Source organism: Motacilla alba, chromosome Z (assembly GCF_015832195.1).
Source record: "Motacilla alba alba isolate MOTALB_02 chromosome Z, Motacilla_alba_V1.0_pri, whole genome shotgun sequence".
In the NCBI taxonomy this organism is placed as follows: Eukaryota; Metazoa; Chordata; class Aves; order Passeriformes; family Motacillidae; genus Motacilla; species Motacilla alba.
Window position 1 is genome coordinate 30,103,049 of NC_052046.1, and position 16,631 is coordinate 30,119,679.

The 16,631-nt window shown below is 38.4% G+C and overlaps 1 protein-coding gene across 3 annotated transcripts in view; it reads right to left on the reverse strand.

The window, feature by feature from the left end:
- Positions 1-3,089: 3,089 nt before the first annotated feature.
- SMC5 (structural maintenance of chromosomes 5) overlaps positions 3,090-16,631 on the reverse strand; it is a 39,425-nt gene continuing 25,883 nt past the window's right edge. For 2 of the 3 annotated variants that reach the window (XM_038123806.1, XM_038123809.1), the window contains exons 16-24: positions 14,506-14,629; positions 13,188-13,310; positions 12,163-12,288; positions 11,429-11,524; positions 10,973-11,077; positions 10,648-10,767; positions 7,686-7,865; positions 7,503-7,598; positions 3,090-4,771 (exon numbers count right to left, since the gene is read on the reverse strand). In XM_038123806.1, coding sequence (XP_037979734.1) covers positions 4,631-4,771; positions 7,503-7,598; positions 7,686-7,865; positions 10,648-10,767; positions 10,973-11,077; positions 11,429-11,524; positions 12,163-12,288; positions 13,188-13,310; positions 14,506-14,629 — 1,111 coding nt within the window. In that variant the 3' untranslated portion in view covers positions 3,090-4,630. Of the gene's footprint in view, positions 4,772-4,796; positions 7,362-7,502; positions 7,599-7,685; positions 7,866-10,647; positions 10,768-10,972; positions 11,078-11,428; positions 11,525-12,162; positions 12,289-13,187; positions 13,311-14,505; positions 14,630-16,631 lie in introns of those variants that run through there. The other variant, XM_038123808.1, reaches the window with a different exon arrangement.

Consider the following 16,631-nt stretch of genomic DNA (forward strand, 5'->3'; position numbering starts at 1 on the left):
TTTTCTTTCTCTTCTGGCAAACAGGCAGGGACCAGAAAGACAGCAGCAGAAGTTTCAGAAGACACAGATGTAAGGTACATTAGAGCTTCTCAGTAGCACTATGTACAGCAATGTGGGCTCTTCTGCTGTTAATGACTGCTTTGGTGGCTTTGAACAGTGTTTCCAAGCAGAAAGCACATTTTGAGGGCCTATGAAAACCCATGCACAACTGCTCTGTCAAAAAATACAAGGGAAAACCACAGTTGTATTACTAGCCTGTGCAATGCTGGTCTGCTTTCCTGAATTGCATGAAATAAGCCAGGCCTCTGCTTTCCTGCACTGCATAAAATAAGCCAGGCCTTATCTAGAAGCTGATACAAAAAAGCTGAAACTACACTCAACTCTTACATCTAATAAGCCATATTTCTTAGGGGTATCATTTTTAAACAAACACTTCAAGGGGGTCAGCTTTACTGTAAATTTATTAAAATTGAAATAAAGGATTCTCCCCACTATAAGCTACTGCAAGGATTTTTCATGAACGTACTGATTTCTGACATACTGATGCTTAAGGAATTGCATGAACACTGGCGACTCTACCACCTTAAATATATTAGGACAAAGCCAGTATATTTTATACAGCGAAGTGTATTTTAAATTATTCAAAAATTCTGACCTGGAAAGTCCTTCAGAGATGGTACAGTTCAGCTCAGAAGCAAACATAAAGCAGAATCAGATTCCTCAGTTGCTGAGGCCCACAGAAAACTGTAATATCAGTGGCTTTTCACCTGAACAGTCCATTAAGTTTCACTGCAGGAGGACCAAGTGAGGCTGGTACTCTTGGTGGTATCTGAGAAGTCTCTTTGCACTCCTTGTACTCATCATCTGCTTTGGATTTACACTGTGTTTGTAACTCCTCAGGAAAATGAACAATAAAACCAACAAAACAAGTAAAAACCCTGCAAAAAAACCCGCAAACCACCAAACCAACCAATCAAACAACAAAAAACCCAACCATTCCAAAAAACCTTTATTGTCCATGAAAAACCTATTACATGACCCAAACTGAGGTAAACCACTGTTAATGGATTGCAGTTAAGGTCAAGCTGTGTAATGGTCACAGTCTATGGCTTTGGTTACAAATTGGGAAGGGGGAATTGGACATCTTTCCCCTTAAAATTATGTGATCCAGATTCTTTTGAACCATCCATGTTGTGTGTTACTGTGCACTCTTGAGCTCTCTGTTCTTTTCTATGGCTCCTTGGTATATTCTGCCACCATCTTCTGAGTTATCATACCTTCCCTTCGTCTTGCTTCCTGCAAAATCACCTTTGTCCACTACTATGCACGGCTCCTTATCCCCAAAGAAGTTTGTCATTCCTTTCCAGCTAACTTGCCATGCTCTCATCACCATGCTTTCCAAAGAGGTCAGTCTGCAAGCAGGTGACTTGCTCTTCTATGAATACACAACAAGCGAAGATATTTGCCAAGATATCATTTAGCTCTGGGTGCAAAAACAACAGGTGCAAGACCACGTTTTGAGACCAACACACACTGTTGTTATGGGTTAATCCTGGGCAGCAGCTCAGGGCCACATGCCCACCCTCCCCCCTGTGGGATGGGTCAGAAAATCAGAATGGTAAAAGTGAGAAAATTTCTGGGTTGAGAGAAACACAGTTTAATTTGGAAAGCAAAAGCAGTGTGCACAAGCAAGGCAAAACAAGGAAGTCATCCACTACTTCCCATCAACAGGCAGGTGTTCAGCTATTCCCTCAGAAAAGCAGGGCTCCACCACACATAGCTGTTACTTCAGAAGACGTTAACTCCAAACACCCCTCCTTCCCCTAGCTTTTACTACTGAGGACAATGTCATACAGCATGACATAGCCCTTTGGTCAGTTGTCCCACCTGTGTCCCCTCCCAGCTTCTTATAAACTTCTTCTGCTAGTGGGACAGTGTGAGAAACAGAAAAGGTATCCATGCAGTGCAAAGCACCCCCCAGGAGTAGCAAAAACATCCCTATATTCTGGTCACAAACTAAAAACATAACCCCATACAAACTTCTATAAAGAAAATTATCCCAGCCAAAATTAGTACAGCTGGGAAAAAACCTCCATAGGCCTAGTGGGGGTAACAAATCAACAGAAGAAGGACTGGACAACAAGGGAATTCCTTCCAAGAGTAATCAGGGAGCAGATTAGTGGAGAAAAGGTGGAGGAATTTGGTGGAAAGCATAAAGATGGGAATTGGTACCAGAGGATTACACCACTTGGCAAGAGCTGAGCCACAGGAGAGGTTGAGAGGCTACTCTAGTGCTGCTTATCACCTCTCTTACTTCTGCCCCTACTGTTGCTACTGGTCCTTATTTTCCCATGCTTTCCCTGCTGGCTTTTGACTTTGCTGCAGTCATGCCTGAAAAGCTTTAAGTGGCTAAAAATATCATCTTTCTGCACTTATCTCCCCTCTCCCTACTAGTTCAGCCTTGTCAGTGGCTGAAGTTAGCACCAAAGTAAAACGAGGTTATTCACCCAAGCTATTGGAATATGCAAAGGACACTGTATCAATGAGCCTCCTACAAGCTTGGCTTTTGGCAAGCCTAGTCTGGGTGCAATGGCATAAAGTGTTGTGATTTTCAGATGTTCAGGCAGGAACATGTGAAGAATTTTTCTTGGAGCAGAAGAGGATTTAACTCCCTTCCACATATCCATTCTCTCACAAATTATAGTGTACTTAATTGTGGTTTTATTCTTAATTAGCAAGGTATAGGGGAAAAAGTGCTTCCAGAACAAGAAGTTCTAGGAAAAGTAATTTTGGACACTGTGTTTTAGTGAGTCACAATTGAAAAGAGTATTTCTGGCTCAGTTATTTACAGAGAAGCTAGAGTGCCAAGGTTCCCCCTGCCCTGCTTCCAATCAGACACTTTTCCATCTTCTTCTGTCAGACACTTCCCATCAGACACCGTGCCAATCTGTCCTTGTTTAGGAATGGCACTCCTCAATTTTTGCGCCCTCAAGACTCTCCAAACCACACACCATTCCCTTGCTCCATTTTCTCTTCCCCCTGCAGAGTGCTGGAGAGAACTGGAGGCACAAAAGGCAAAGATCACAGGCTGAGAGATAAGAACTATTTACTGCAAACAGCAATGAGACATGAAAACGAACAGCAATAGCAACAAACTCCCTGATAACAGATAATTTTGAAGAATACTTCTAAAACCAGGATCTTTCAATACAGTGGACAGACAGGCCCATAGCCTCAATTACGTCAAAGATACTCTGCTGCCCAAATTAACTCTGGATCGCAGCCTGAGTTTCCACACTTTTGTATCTTCTGTCCAGCACTTGCGCTGGGACACTAATCATCACAGCAACTGCTCCAGGAACTCATTTCACAGTCAGACAATTCCATTGACTAGAATTGGCCTGCAGTAACAAGAGTCTGTGGTTCTCTACTGCACTGATGGCTCATTTATCTATTCAAAGCAACAATTACAATACTTCCCCTTTAATACCTAAAACCTCCCAGATTCTAGCTCATATTTTGGAGTGGGTTATTTTATTTTGAATGCGTGAATATCAAAGCCTGAAATATCAGTTTCACTAGCAAAGTTCATTGCCAGGATGTTAAGAAAAACACCCACTGAAAGCAGACATCAAATTGTTGAATTTTACTTATTTAATAGTTAACTTAATAATCAGGACTTTATTTTAGGTCTTCAACATTCTGTTGTAACCTGCATTTCCAAATGCTTAACAGTTATGGCCAACACTCTATTAAACATTTTTACAGTTTTCTGTTGAAAAGCAATTGGCTGTACAATCACTCCAATGCAGCTGCCCCTTGTAAAATCCTCCTGGGTTTAAACTTATATGTCAAATCTGCAGCACTATTTTCTCTATCACCAAAAATGTATGAAATTTTTCTTAGAAAAATAAAGACACAAGAAGTTATATATTGCGTAGTTTTACTTCCACAAGCTCAGTTTCAGGAAGATCTGGAATTCTGTTAATCTCCTTGCTAAGACACTTGCTACAAAAACCTTATCATTAGAGCACTACAAAATAAAATGCTACTATATTTATTTGTTAATTTTGAGAGAAAGTATTTACTCAACAATAATATATTCATATAATAATATTATTTATATTAATTTCAGGTTTATTTTTACAAAACAAACCATTACAAACCATTCTTTTTCTACAGATCACCTGAATTAATTTTTTTAAATTGCATTTAAATAGGGAAATGGGATAATAGCCACATCTGTGGTAAAGTAAAATTATTTACCAAAAGCAAATTCCAATTTTTTGGAAAAAAGCCCCCAACCTTAAAAAAAACAACAGTCACAGAATAAGTTTAGGATAACCTAGAAAAATTACCTTCACTTCTGATGCTGCATTAACTGATAGAATAGAAGAAAAAAATTTTTAGTTAAACCTACAATTGAGAAGAGTAGGTTATTCAGAAAAAGTGACCACTATGAAAGACTTGAAAAAGAAAACTATGCATTTCAAATCTGTCCAACATCTGTGTAAGTTTTAAGAACCAAAGTTCACAATCATCAATTTTTTGAGGGTTTTCCTCTTTGACAATTTCTGAATTCTTGAAAGCCAGATGTTTCAATAAAGATATATAAAATACTTCTGCAGAACTAAGATTCAGTCATGCTTGAAAGGTGCCGTTGCCGTCTCTTGAAGCGCTTTATGTTCCATCTGTATGTCTCCAGCATAAAAGGTCCATTGTAGACAAACAGCACAGTCATCTTGTCATTGTAAGTGAGATTCTGCAGGAGCTGGTGAAAAACACGGAAACCAAAGTCAAAATAGCTAGATGTTCCCCATTATCTAAAAAAGCTGAATAAGATCTATGAAAAACCTTGGATCTCAAAAATATCATGATACTAGGATTACAACCTGACAAATGAAGTGTATTTGTTCCTAGAAACCCCGTCAAAGGGACTCATTCTTCAGCCAATTTCCATGCATCACTATTCTTATTAGAGGAAAATTTTAGTATCTAATCTGTACCTTCTCTGTCATTGACCTCACTGCTTTTTTGCTGTATCCAGAGAATACCACCACTCCTCTGTGGACACAGAATAATGTTTTTTCCTTTTTTCCCCAGGGCAAGACAGGAGACAGTACAATTAAAAGTAAATCTATGTCTCTCTTTAGCCTTGTGCTTCTCTGAGCTAAGCAATTTCCACTAGTGGAAACTCAGAACGATCAAAATTACTTAGAAGCTGCACTGCTACCTTCTGGAGTAATTCCAGCGCCTGCACTACTTTTCTGAATTGTAACAGCCAAAGTTGGATACTTATGATAATCCACACTGTGCCAAACACAAGCCCAGCAGACAAAGATGTCATGCAAACCATAGATTATAAGCAGTGCTCAGGATGACATTGAATAATTTACCTGCCACTGATGCTCAACTTGTCACTTCCTCTCCCCAGACATTTAGGCATTACAACAGATGCTGTTGTTGATTTTTCCCACTTAAATACAAAATTTTTTGTTTGTCTGTACTGAAATGAATCCTGTTTTCAATAAAATTTACCTAACCTAAGATTATTTAGAATTTCACTTTACAGCAAAAAAAGGATTAACTCCCAACATGGGAGTTTTCCGTATGCTTAATAAACGTCATGTTTCACCAGATTTGTATTAAAAATACTAATTTTCAAACCCACTTCTAAGAACATATTAGTTCATCTACTCATTATGACAGCAAATCACAACTACTCAAAATACAGTATTCCTAATTAACTTTACTGCATATTAATTTATACTCCTTCCCTCTGCAGCTTGCTTAAAAATACAACCAGGGGAGGTGTCAATACCCTGAAAAAAAGGGTTGCAGTTTTTCCTGTATCCACTGGGTACACACATAGAACTTGGCTTAGTACAACAAATTGTCCCACTTTCTAGTAAGTGGTGATATATAGCAGGGGCTCAGGAACTTTCATGCAGGTAAGCCATGAACAGCAGAGTCTGGTCTTGTCAGCTCACCCTGTGCAGCCTTTTTAATTATCCTCTGATGCAGCCCACACAAACACTCTTAATCAACTAAACCTTTACACAACATGCTCTCTCACTAATTCTTCTTGTGACAAGTCACTGTAACTTGCCATGTCACCTGCTTGTGGGGGGAAGAGGGAAGGAGGCACAAAGAGTATCTTCAGCCCCCTCTCCATAACCCTGTCTCTTACTGCTGAATAATGCCGCAACATAGTCCTCGAGTCTCCTCTTACCATGATGTTGACTTTTTTTGGTTTTTTTAAAGTTTGGAGATTTTTAAAATTCTGCTTTTTAATTTTAATTTTGATCTTTCTGGTTAGCTCTGCATACTCAATTTTTCCCTGTCTCTATTCTTAGTAATTTGACACAAGACTCAACCTTTACAACAGACTCTGGACCCCAGATAGCAATTTTCTACAACTCCTTAAATTTGGGAAGCATTAGAGTTAGTTGAGCTATCTATCTTTCAGCATCCAAATAATTCTGTTCTTTCTCTAAGTAGGAAAGTGCACAGAAACCTGATTACATAAGGAGAGTAATCACAAGAAGACAAAAGGGAATAGATAACACAGAACAACAAAGAAGTAATGCGGGTCAGGAAATGACCGAACTGCATGGAGGTAAGCATACTGCAAGATCAGAAGGACAACAACAACAAGCGTTACCTTCCATCTCCTTCCAGTAAGGTAAATGCTATGAGGTGGCCTTACTCAGACCCTTCAATTGCTACTTACTGAAAAAAACTGGACATACCAGCCAGATTTTCTAAAATACAGTGTATAAAGAGATACAGGAGTGATATCTTAATGAAAACCAGCACACTTACTGTCTGCTCGTCTCCCTGGTGTACAAGTAATACTGACTGTTTCAATTTGTCTTGGATCAAGCTCAACATAACATTAGTCTCTGTTAAAGGTGCAGGTGGACAGCCACCCTATTTACCCCTTTCAAGATTTGGCACTGCATCACTAGCAAGTAAAACTGCCTTTTTCAAAATTTTGACCAAAGAGTACAATTAAACTGGTCACTCTCAGAGCATAGATCTCATCTTTTATGATCCTCTAAATCTCAGATTAATACAAGAAAACTATTCAAGTGATCATGTGGGACTCTTCTAGTTCTGATGTCAGCAGCACTGGCCTTCTCCTCCTCCAGTATCATCATCTGACTTGTCTGGAAGCTGGTCTCTGCTATAGTCTGAATTTTGTGTTAGCTAGAGGCATTACCTTTTACAGCCTTTTCCATGGCAACCCTGTCCACTGGCGGCTAACACATGGTACTTCCAGTGGGGCCACAAGTCCAAAGCAGGTTTCTGAGGAGATGAGCCTTGGTCTAAGTTGTCTGAATTCTTGCCTGACTGTCCTTAAAATGGACAAATAAGCCCTTTAATCCAAATTTCTTAGGTAAAACACAGGGAAGTTACACAGTGTTTACTGGTGTATTATCACACCAAATCCCATTCTCCTACACTTTAAACTTCCTATTTCAATTTCTGCCACACACCTTTGGTGTAATGAGGAAGTACTGAGACGTCCTTTTTTTACAAGCAGTTTCCACAACCATTTCAAAAACTCTTCTCTCATTCATTGGATCCATTCCCTGAAAAGAAAAAAAAAGGTCTGTTCTCTCCACTATGTCATAAGCATCTGTATACAGAAAGAGCAATACCACACTACTGATTCTCACCTGATTTATTTCATCAACAACCCTGAAAGGACATCTGTTGAGTTCTTGTAGAGCCATCAGGTATAACATAGTGGAAACAGTCTTCTCACCTCCACTATGATGATATGGAGTCAATTCATGAAGTTCAGTGCTACTGTGGAATTTGACTCTGATGCGAATTCCATACTTCTCATACTCCTCCTGTGAAAGCCAGTACCTTTTAAACTAATTTTCTTTTTATTATAGCTTATTTTGCAATGACAAGCAAACTACAGGACATTTATACAAATGTACATGGTCTATCAACTACTCAGGTTCAGCTTAAAATCAATATATTAATTCTGGTTCACCTATATATATTAATCCTATTTCATCTGTTTTCCTTCACTCATCTACTTTTGCTACAGGATTTCCAACACCATTTTCTTTCCATGACTACAATTTGTTAATTCCTGTTAAAAAAGATTTTATATGCAGTAAGAACATCAACAGGAAAATAAAAATCTTGGCTAGAATAAGAAGAAAACAATGCCCCTATAAATGCCATTAACAGAAAAAAAATGCCTTAGGATACCAGCAATTTGAACAGTGGAGTAATGGTGTGTTTGTAGGCTGTGCACCAATCTGAACCTCCTCAAGAGCAAGCAACTCAAAATCCATCAACCACTGGCTGTCCAAATCCAGGACAGCCGTTTCCTTTTCATACTTCAATGGGAAAACCACACACAAGGATTCCAATTCTGCCTTTTCTTTAACAGGAAAGTGAAACTTGGCAGCAGCCTAAGCCAATCGTGCAAGGTATCAGGAAAACAGATGCGGCTCAAAAGAAGGACCACACAATGAAATGCATTCATGTTTAAGATGAAAAAGAAATCTTCAGAGAACTCTCTATGATTGCTGAAGTTGTGTTCAGCAGCCACTGAGTTCACTTGGTTGGTCAGAGCACGATGCTCACCAAAGTTGTGGGTTCAATCCCTGTATGGGTCATTTACTTACGAGCTGGACTTGATGATCCTTCTGAGTCCTTCCAACTTACCTGTGATTCTGTGAGTTGTTCTGACTATAATTTCATGTAAGGAGAAATAAACCCCAGACTCTAAGTCTCTAAGCCCATGGTAATTTCAGATGCATTAGCAAAATTAGGTTTGAAAAAGTGAAGATACAGGCTAGCAAACCAAATTAAAAAGATTGCTGTGAAACACAGCCACAATGGCATCAGTCAGACCTTGACAACTGCCACACTATTTTGAATGCCAGGGTGTGCAACTGACAGATTTTTCCAAAATCTGACAAAAATGATACTCAAAATTCCTTGTGGTGAATTGAGGAATGTGAGGGTTATCATGGCCAGCAGTACAAATTCTGGTTACTAAGTGTTACCTAGGAAATTCAGACTGTTCCCAGAGGCTTCTGCTAGAATGTTAAGGAAGAACCCAGTGAAGTGCTTCAACAGTATCACAGGGTCACTTTGGCTGGAAAAGGCCTTGGAGACAGAGCCAAACCTATGCCTGAACACCAATCTGGGAAATAGACCATAGCACTGAGTGCTCTGCCCAGTCATGCCTCAAGCATCTCCAGGGATGGTGACTCCATCACCTCCCTTCTCAGTCCACTCCATGTTTAATCACCTTTTCTGTAAAGAAGTTTCTGCTAATGTCCAATTCCTCTTATTATCCAATGGTGACAGCAGGTGGTGTCACCAAGGACATCCACAGATCTCAAGATTCCTATAAAGCAGCCTAACAGAGGCCTGAACTTCAGTGCCACAGAAATATCTCTAATAAAAAGTAAGTCAACCTCAAGAGCCTCCTTCTTCTTATCTACAGGAGAGGCAAAAGATTCTCCTGCAGAGAAGGGCAAGGAGTGCAAACTTGAGAACAGATTATCCAACCTTCTAGATTGCAGCCATTGATCCTTTGAGGAAAGAAGTTTTACTCACTGGCACAGTACTGCTAGCTGATCTCTTAAAACTATTTGTGACATCTTTGCTATGGAAAAGCAAGACCTTCCAAAGGAGAGATTCAGAAAGGCACTCCACACACCTTTTGCTTTTAAATAGCTTTACTGCTCCTTCTGTGTTCTCTCTTTCAACATACTTTTATTTAGAAGACAGTTTTTGTGTAATATAGATCTGTTGAGGTAACTATCAAAAGACCTAAAAAGTCTATGTTGTAATGTTCTGCTTTTTCATATTACTAGTCTCTAGGTAAACATTTTTATGCAGTTCATATTAAGAGCCTTACCAGTCACTCTTCTGCCCTGAGTAATAACTGCCACTGCTATTTTAAGAAAAGCTGCTTGAGTAATTTACAACAACAACAACAACAAAAAAAAAGTCAGAAAAAAAATGTGTTAAATTCCACTATTGTGTTGTCTATGTGTTAACATATGAAAGTCTTGACATCATCATTTCAGTGATCAATTTAAAACAAATGACCAAATTTCCCTCTCCAGTTCATTGCACTGAATACTTCTCCCCAGGTTCTACTGATGCTTTAAACTCTTCACCAGAGGTAAACCCTACCTATAAAGTTACTGAGAAGGTAACGGGATGGGCCAAATGACAGCTGCTTCCAGAACAGATCATATGGCCTGAGACTCCAGCAGAAACTACGTGTAGAACCAAATCAATTAAACACCTAATAACAGAAGATTTAGATGACAGAGGACAAAAATTAGCTGAAAATTCAGAATTAAATAATGAGCTTAAAAACCTGAGTAACAGCTAAGTAAATACAGTGTTTCTAACTAAGCTTTGTAAGTTGCAGGCCTATTCCAAAAGTCAGGAGGTAAAGTCCTAGTCATCTGGATAAAAACTCACTTGCCTTCAATCAGACTGATAAGTCACTGAAAGTGTTGAGTAAAAGCTCAGTGCTTTTAAAAATAAAATCTCCACGTGACAACTTGTTATTTTTCTCTAGCAACATAATGATCAAAACATTATGCAAGAAAATATGAATGTTATATGAAAAAAAAATCATACCTCATTTTCCATATGAAGATCAACTTCACCAACACATTGCATAGAACTAAAGAACTTACTGAACTTTCCATTAATTTGTTCAATCATCACTTTCAAGAGATTTAGCCACTTTTCTTTGACCTAAAAACAGACATATCCACATAAAACCAATTTAAGACCTGGATTTTCCCCTGGAGATAGCATTTACACTGAAAAAACATTGTAATTAGGGAAGCCAGCATCTCCGTTTACACTCAGTCTGAAATGTTACCATTTATTTCTGTACATACATTCCTACAATAACATAGAATTACAATAATGATGCAGAAGTAACTTGAGCTATTACCTGTGAAATGTTTTGCTTATAGTTATTCAACTCATTTTTCTTTTCCTCTAGATATTCTGTTAACTGCTGTATTTCTTGTGTTTGCTTATTGTATTCTTCAACAACCTGCCAGAACAAAAAACATGCAGTCAGCAAAATATTTGCTAATTGTAACTCTGACTGTAAAAATACCACTCTGCATCAATACTGTTCAAACACAATTACACAGACTACAGCACTGCACACTAAACAAGACGGATTTCTAACTTTAAAGCAAGGAAACAGTAAAGCTTTGTTTCTCTCAGATTATTACAACATCTTTTTTTTTAAAGAACCTACTTTAGATCTTAGTAGATGCAGAATCCAGCATTTACAGCACATTGTTCCTACTGTCTAGCTTATTATACCAAGAGATCTAGCAGAGAGTGGGAAACAAGTACAATGTGGGTAGAGGGGGAGGGAAAGCAATGAACATACTGAAGCACTGAGGCCTGTGAAACAGGAAGCCCTGGTTTTTTCTTCATTCAGAAAAGCATCAATTTCCTCCAATGTGTTTGGAAGAGTCTGAAAAGCCTAAAAGACAAAGGACTGCACATGTTACAAAGCAATACTAATAAAGGACTCAAGTTTTCAAAAAAAAAAAAAATTGGATAAACCATAAACTATTTTGTAACTTTTAATCAGGGTGTCAGATGCTCAAGATTTAACATAGCAAGATTCCCCCACTAACTATTCTAGACAGAGAAAGAAGGTTGGAAATGCTGTTACATAATTAAGATACATAATTAGTTGCTCTTTAGCTGCCTAAATTGTGCAGGCACAGATACACAGAGATTCAATGTAAGACATAGACTATGCTAGATAAGTCATGCAAATGATACTTTGAAGAGGCTGGGTTCAGACCTCAGTTCTTTGGTGTTGCTTCATTAGAGTAGGAAGGTAGAAAAATATGGCCTCTATTTACTTCTGTGACCACAAGACTCTGGATTTCAACTGAAATCACAGATCTAATTTTCTCTCCTCTGTGCACAAAACAAAGTGGAAGCCATACGGTATCTCAGCACTATTGCAAAGGTGGTTTAAAAGGCTAATGACAGTAACAGAAGTACACATAATCCTTTACTGGGAGCCTTCTAATAAAAAAATACATTATTCTTTGCAGGAGAAGTTAGAAATTCAAGAGATAGGTGAAATTTTCTTTTTATACATACAACTTTAAATTCTTCTGGAAAATCTTGATTCGGACCCAATCTACAGATGTGTTGAGCCTGTTTCATCAATTCCTTGCACTTCTCATAAAGAAGTTGCTTCCTATTATCCAGTTCATGAAAACGTTGCTGTTAGAAATATTAAAAGGTATTTTTAAAAATCACCACCATCTTTTTTTTAATATTATTGTGAATTTCCAGAGCTAACTCTAGCACACTAGCATTAAACCACATCTGAAGCAGAAAAAGTAGGCGAAAACAGACTATTAAAATATCAAAACAATTTGCTTCAACTAACAAAACTCATTATACATCTCTGCTCACCAAGTCAAGAGATGCCAAGGTAAACTGATCAAAAGCAAGTTCTTCAGAAATACCTAAATTTCTTTTCTCTCAGCTTAACAAGTGTTCATGTAGGTTTTAAGAGTTATCATCCCAAGTTTTTACTGTCGTGTACTTCAGCTAAATATAGGAGCCCTCCAGTGGTGAAAAAAATTCAGTTTTCATTTGAAATCATACAGTTAGAGAAATACTTATTTCACAGTTTTAAAAACAGGACATAGACATTGATAATCACTCTCATTACTTTCTGGAACTGTAACTGATTGTTATTTACTAATTTCAACAGAAGCGGTAGTAATGGGTATGATCATTAGTGATCATCTCACACAAGTTAGTTACCTGTTCTCAGCAGCTATCAACTCAAAAAAACCTGTTCTTCCCTGCCTCTCTACTAAGCACTACGAAAAAGATCTTTGTGAAATGCCTATCTATAATGCAATCTCCACAAACATACTGTAAAAATATTTTTCTTTACTGAGTTGGTGCTTTCAGAAAGGTTGGAAAATTTTTAGAAGAGGCCTTTTTTAGACCACCTGAAGTCAAACTAGAGAAATCTAGGCTAAATATTTAGCAGTACTAACAGCCACTTCTAAACAAAGACACAGAAGCATCCTTTTCAACAGCATAAAGGCTTCCCAGAGAGACATTTTCATAGTAGGTACCCCAATATTTATAAATATTGTTACCTGTGCAGCTCTTAGCTGTACAGTTCCTGCTTTGTACTCTGATTGCAGTCTGTTCTTCTTAGCTGTCACCCTGGTCATCTGAAAAGCCAAATCTACTTTGATGATGTTCAATGGTACGATTCTCTGCACACAGGAAAACAAAGTAGGGTTTTTTCACCAGACTCAAAACTGATATAATCACTACTTTAGAAACTACCCATCCTTTTAGTCATAGCATACCATCTCACACATTCAGGTCATGAATACTACTGTCAAATTCAATAAAAAGTGGTGACCCAAGTTCTTAAAGAGGTATAATCCACATGTACTTTTAATATGTACCTACCAGATACACATATAATTTCCACCAAATATATATAAATACACATATGTAGATGCATACACACTCCTACTTTCAACCCACAATTTTACATCAACCCTCCGTCGCCCCATTCTTCTTCCCTTCTCACTATATACTAACACGAGAAATGTAAGAGCTAAGGCCATCTCAATTATTACTCAGAGAGAAGAAACCAAGAGGTGTGTATTGGTGGACGTCATACGTCACACAGAGATAGAAAAAGGTCAAAAAACAAACACAAAAGACATACACATCTTGTAATGACATTGCAGTTGACTGACAAGATGTACTGCAACTCTTATATCTGATGTCTTAACTGGAACAGAACATGACAACTAAACAAGGCTGTGTTTGGGAAGTTATGTAACAGACTTTAATGATCACTAGCATCTGGTTTGATGACATTGACATTAAAATGCTTGGGTTTTTTTCACACAAGTCAGCCTCAGGAACAATCCAGAGGCTTCAAAACCATCAACACACTGCTTACTGTCTAAAGGGTAGCTACAATTATGGGCCATTGAAAGCAATTGTTTATCATGTCTTTATGATATAAAGCACATAAATACAAATGAATCCTCTCCCTTAATGAAGGGGAGGATAAGGCTTCTACTGCAGACCTAGGGGACCTACAAGATAAAATTCTGAGGGCACTAGCATCTGACTACAGTGGTGAGCCAAGGTCTGAGATCTTCACTATTTGTCATTTTAACACAAAGTTTCTATAGTTTGAAGTTGGGCACAGAAAAAAGTTTATTCCTTTCCAATTCTCTTAGGTGATTTTAAAATAACTGTTAGAAATACAGACTTTAAAAAAATTAGAAAGTGATGAAAAATGGAAATAGTCAACATTATTCAATAATTAAGAAAGCTAGCTTGAAAACAGTGACAGTAACAAATGTTGCATGCCTCCTACTTAAATTACAAGAATTGGACTCTTCACAAAAGTGGAACACATACCAAGTTAAAAATACATACCTTCATGAGATGCATCAATTCAGTAACAAGTTCTGCTTTTTGTTTATTTATTTCTTTGATCTTTACATTTGCCAGCTGAAATTCCTTCTCTAGGTCAATAGCATCTTGCTCCAGCTGTCTTAAACTATGGGAGGAATCCATATTTGATTTATTATGACTAAAAATAAATCACACTAAAACCACAAACATTCTTACACTTGATGACAAACCAACAGTTAGCAAGAAAAGGAATTTGTAATCACAAACATTCCTAACACATTGGAGGCATCCACAGACTATGCACTTTAAACCAAAGAAATACAACAGACAAAAAAGTAGCAGTTAAAGAAACTCCACTTTTGACTACTAACAGCATCATTGAGGAAGCATAGTCCTTTACTTCTGGACTCAGAGAAATCCGAGAAAAAACAGTGTAAGGAAAGAACTTCTTCTGATACCTCTTTGTAACAATACAACAAAGGTGAGTTCAGGAAGTCTACTTAATTCTTCTTATATAGTCTACCCAAAAAATAATTGTATCCTCATCTCAGTGAAGAAAAACAAGAGTTTTCACTTGTTTTAGAGGTTCGGAACATGGAAGAGGAACCATGACATTTAGTGAGCTGCAAAGCATCTGGAGATTTTGCAAAACTGCTGAACATGCCAAGAGGATGAGAGAGGAAACTACAAACTGGTCATTCTTGCTTTGATCCCTGGGAAAATTGTAAAACAAGTCCTTTCAGGAAGCAATTCTAGGGGCATAATGGAGAAGGTGATCATAGAGATTTATCAAGCATTTACAAAGGGCATGCCATACTTCAGGAACCGAACTGTAAATCAATGAGGTGACAGAGATCAAGCAGTTGCTACTTACATCAATTTTAGCTTTCTGTTAGGGTACATGATAGAAGCTCACCTTCACACATATAAGAGAGACAACAGCAGCTGCTAGAAGTCCATATAATACCCTGCATCTTGGCTACACCCAGGCCCACCACATGAGCCATGGTCCATGAAATGCCCATCTCCAAAAGCCCAGGGCTATGGGGGCAGATGGGAATGAAAATTCAGGACTCAGAGAAAGGGACCACCCTGTCCCAGGACAGTCTCAGTACCAGTGTTCAGGTGGGAAACCAAACAACCTAGTCAACACTAAGGCACCCTCTGGACTGAGCGGGGGGTGCCTTCTTGCACTACAATTAAATCACAGAATTGGCTGGGTTGGAAGAGACCTTAAGATCATTGAGTCCAACCACTAACCTAACACTGCCATATCCTTCACTAAACTATGTCCCTAAGAACCACCCCTATATGTCATGTTACAAAACAAAAAAATAACTGAAATAAACCAAAAATCCACTCTTCCAGGCAATGATACAGCTCTCATGTAATTTCAGGCTCTGAAATACAAAAGTAATATCTGAAAATACTATTGTTAAGTAAGTCTACAGGGATACTACACTGGGCTTCAAGAAAATGAGTGAACACATGACTGCAAGACTGAACAGCAGACCCCGACCCCAATTTAAGTGGTGGCACAACCTCTGGTGACAGCTCTCCTGGCAAAGAGACAGCCACACCCCCTTCCCACCTTCCTTCCTCTTCAACAAACCAGTTATTCTCCATTGACTGCAGTTCACCTGGAAACCCTGTGGTTTCGTGGCTCTTTCACGTTTCAGTGGGCATTTCTGTCTACATTAGCAGTACTGTGAATGTACCAAACATGCTGCAGTATATTTGTGGGATACTCTGAGTGACCCAAATTTCTCACCGTAGCTGAGCAGCCTCACTGCTGGCCAAGTCCTGCGAAGGTTCACCAGGGTTACCAATTGCTCACTGAAGCTCATAAGCATATGGATATCTTTTTGAAGCAGCAGAGTGTAAAAATTACACAGAGGACACAAAACAGTGTTCCTACCCATGATATAGAAACTACCTAAATAAAAAAGTAAACATATAACATAACGAGAGGTCTTGTTTCTGACAATTTTGCTGTTATCTCAGTGGAGATTGCCCTGAATCTCTGTTCCTAAAGGCCAAGTCCTCCAGCTTCACTAGTCATCAATTCAGTGTCAAAACCTCGGTCTGTAGGGGGCAACACTAGCTGAACAGAGTCCTTTAACCTCTGCAGTCAAAATGCCACTATC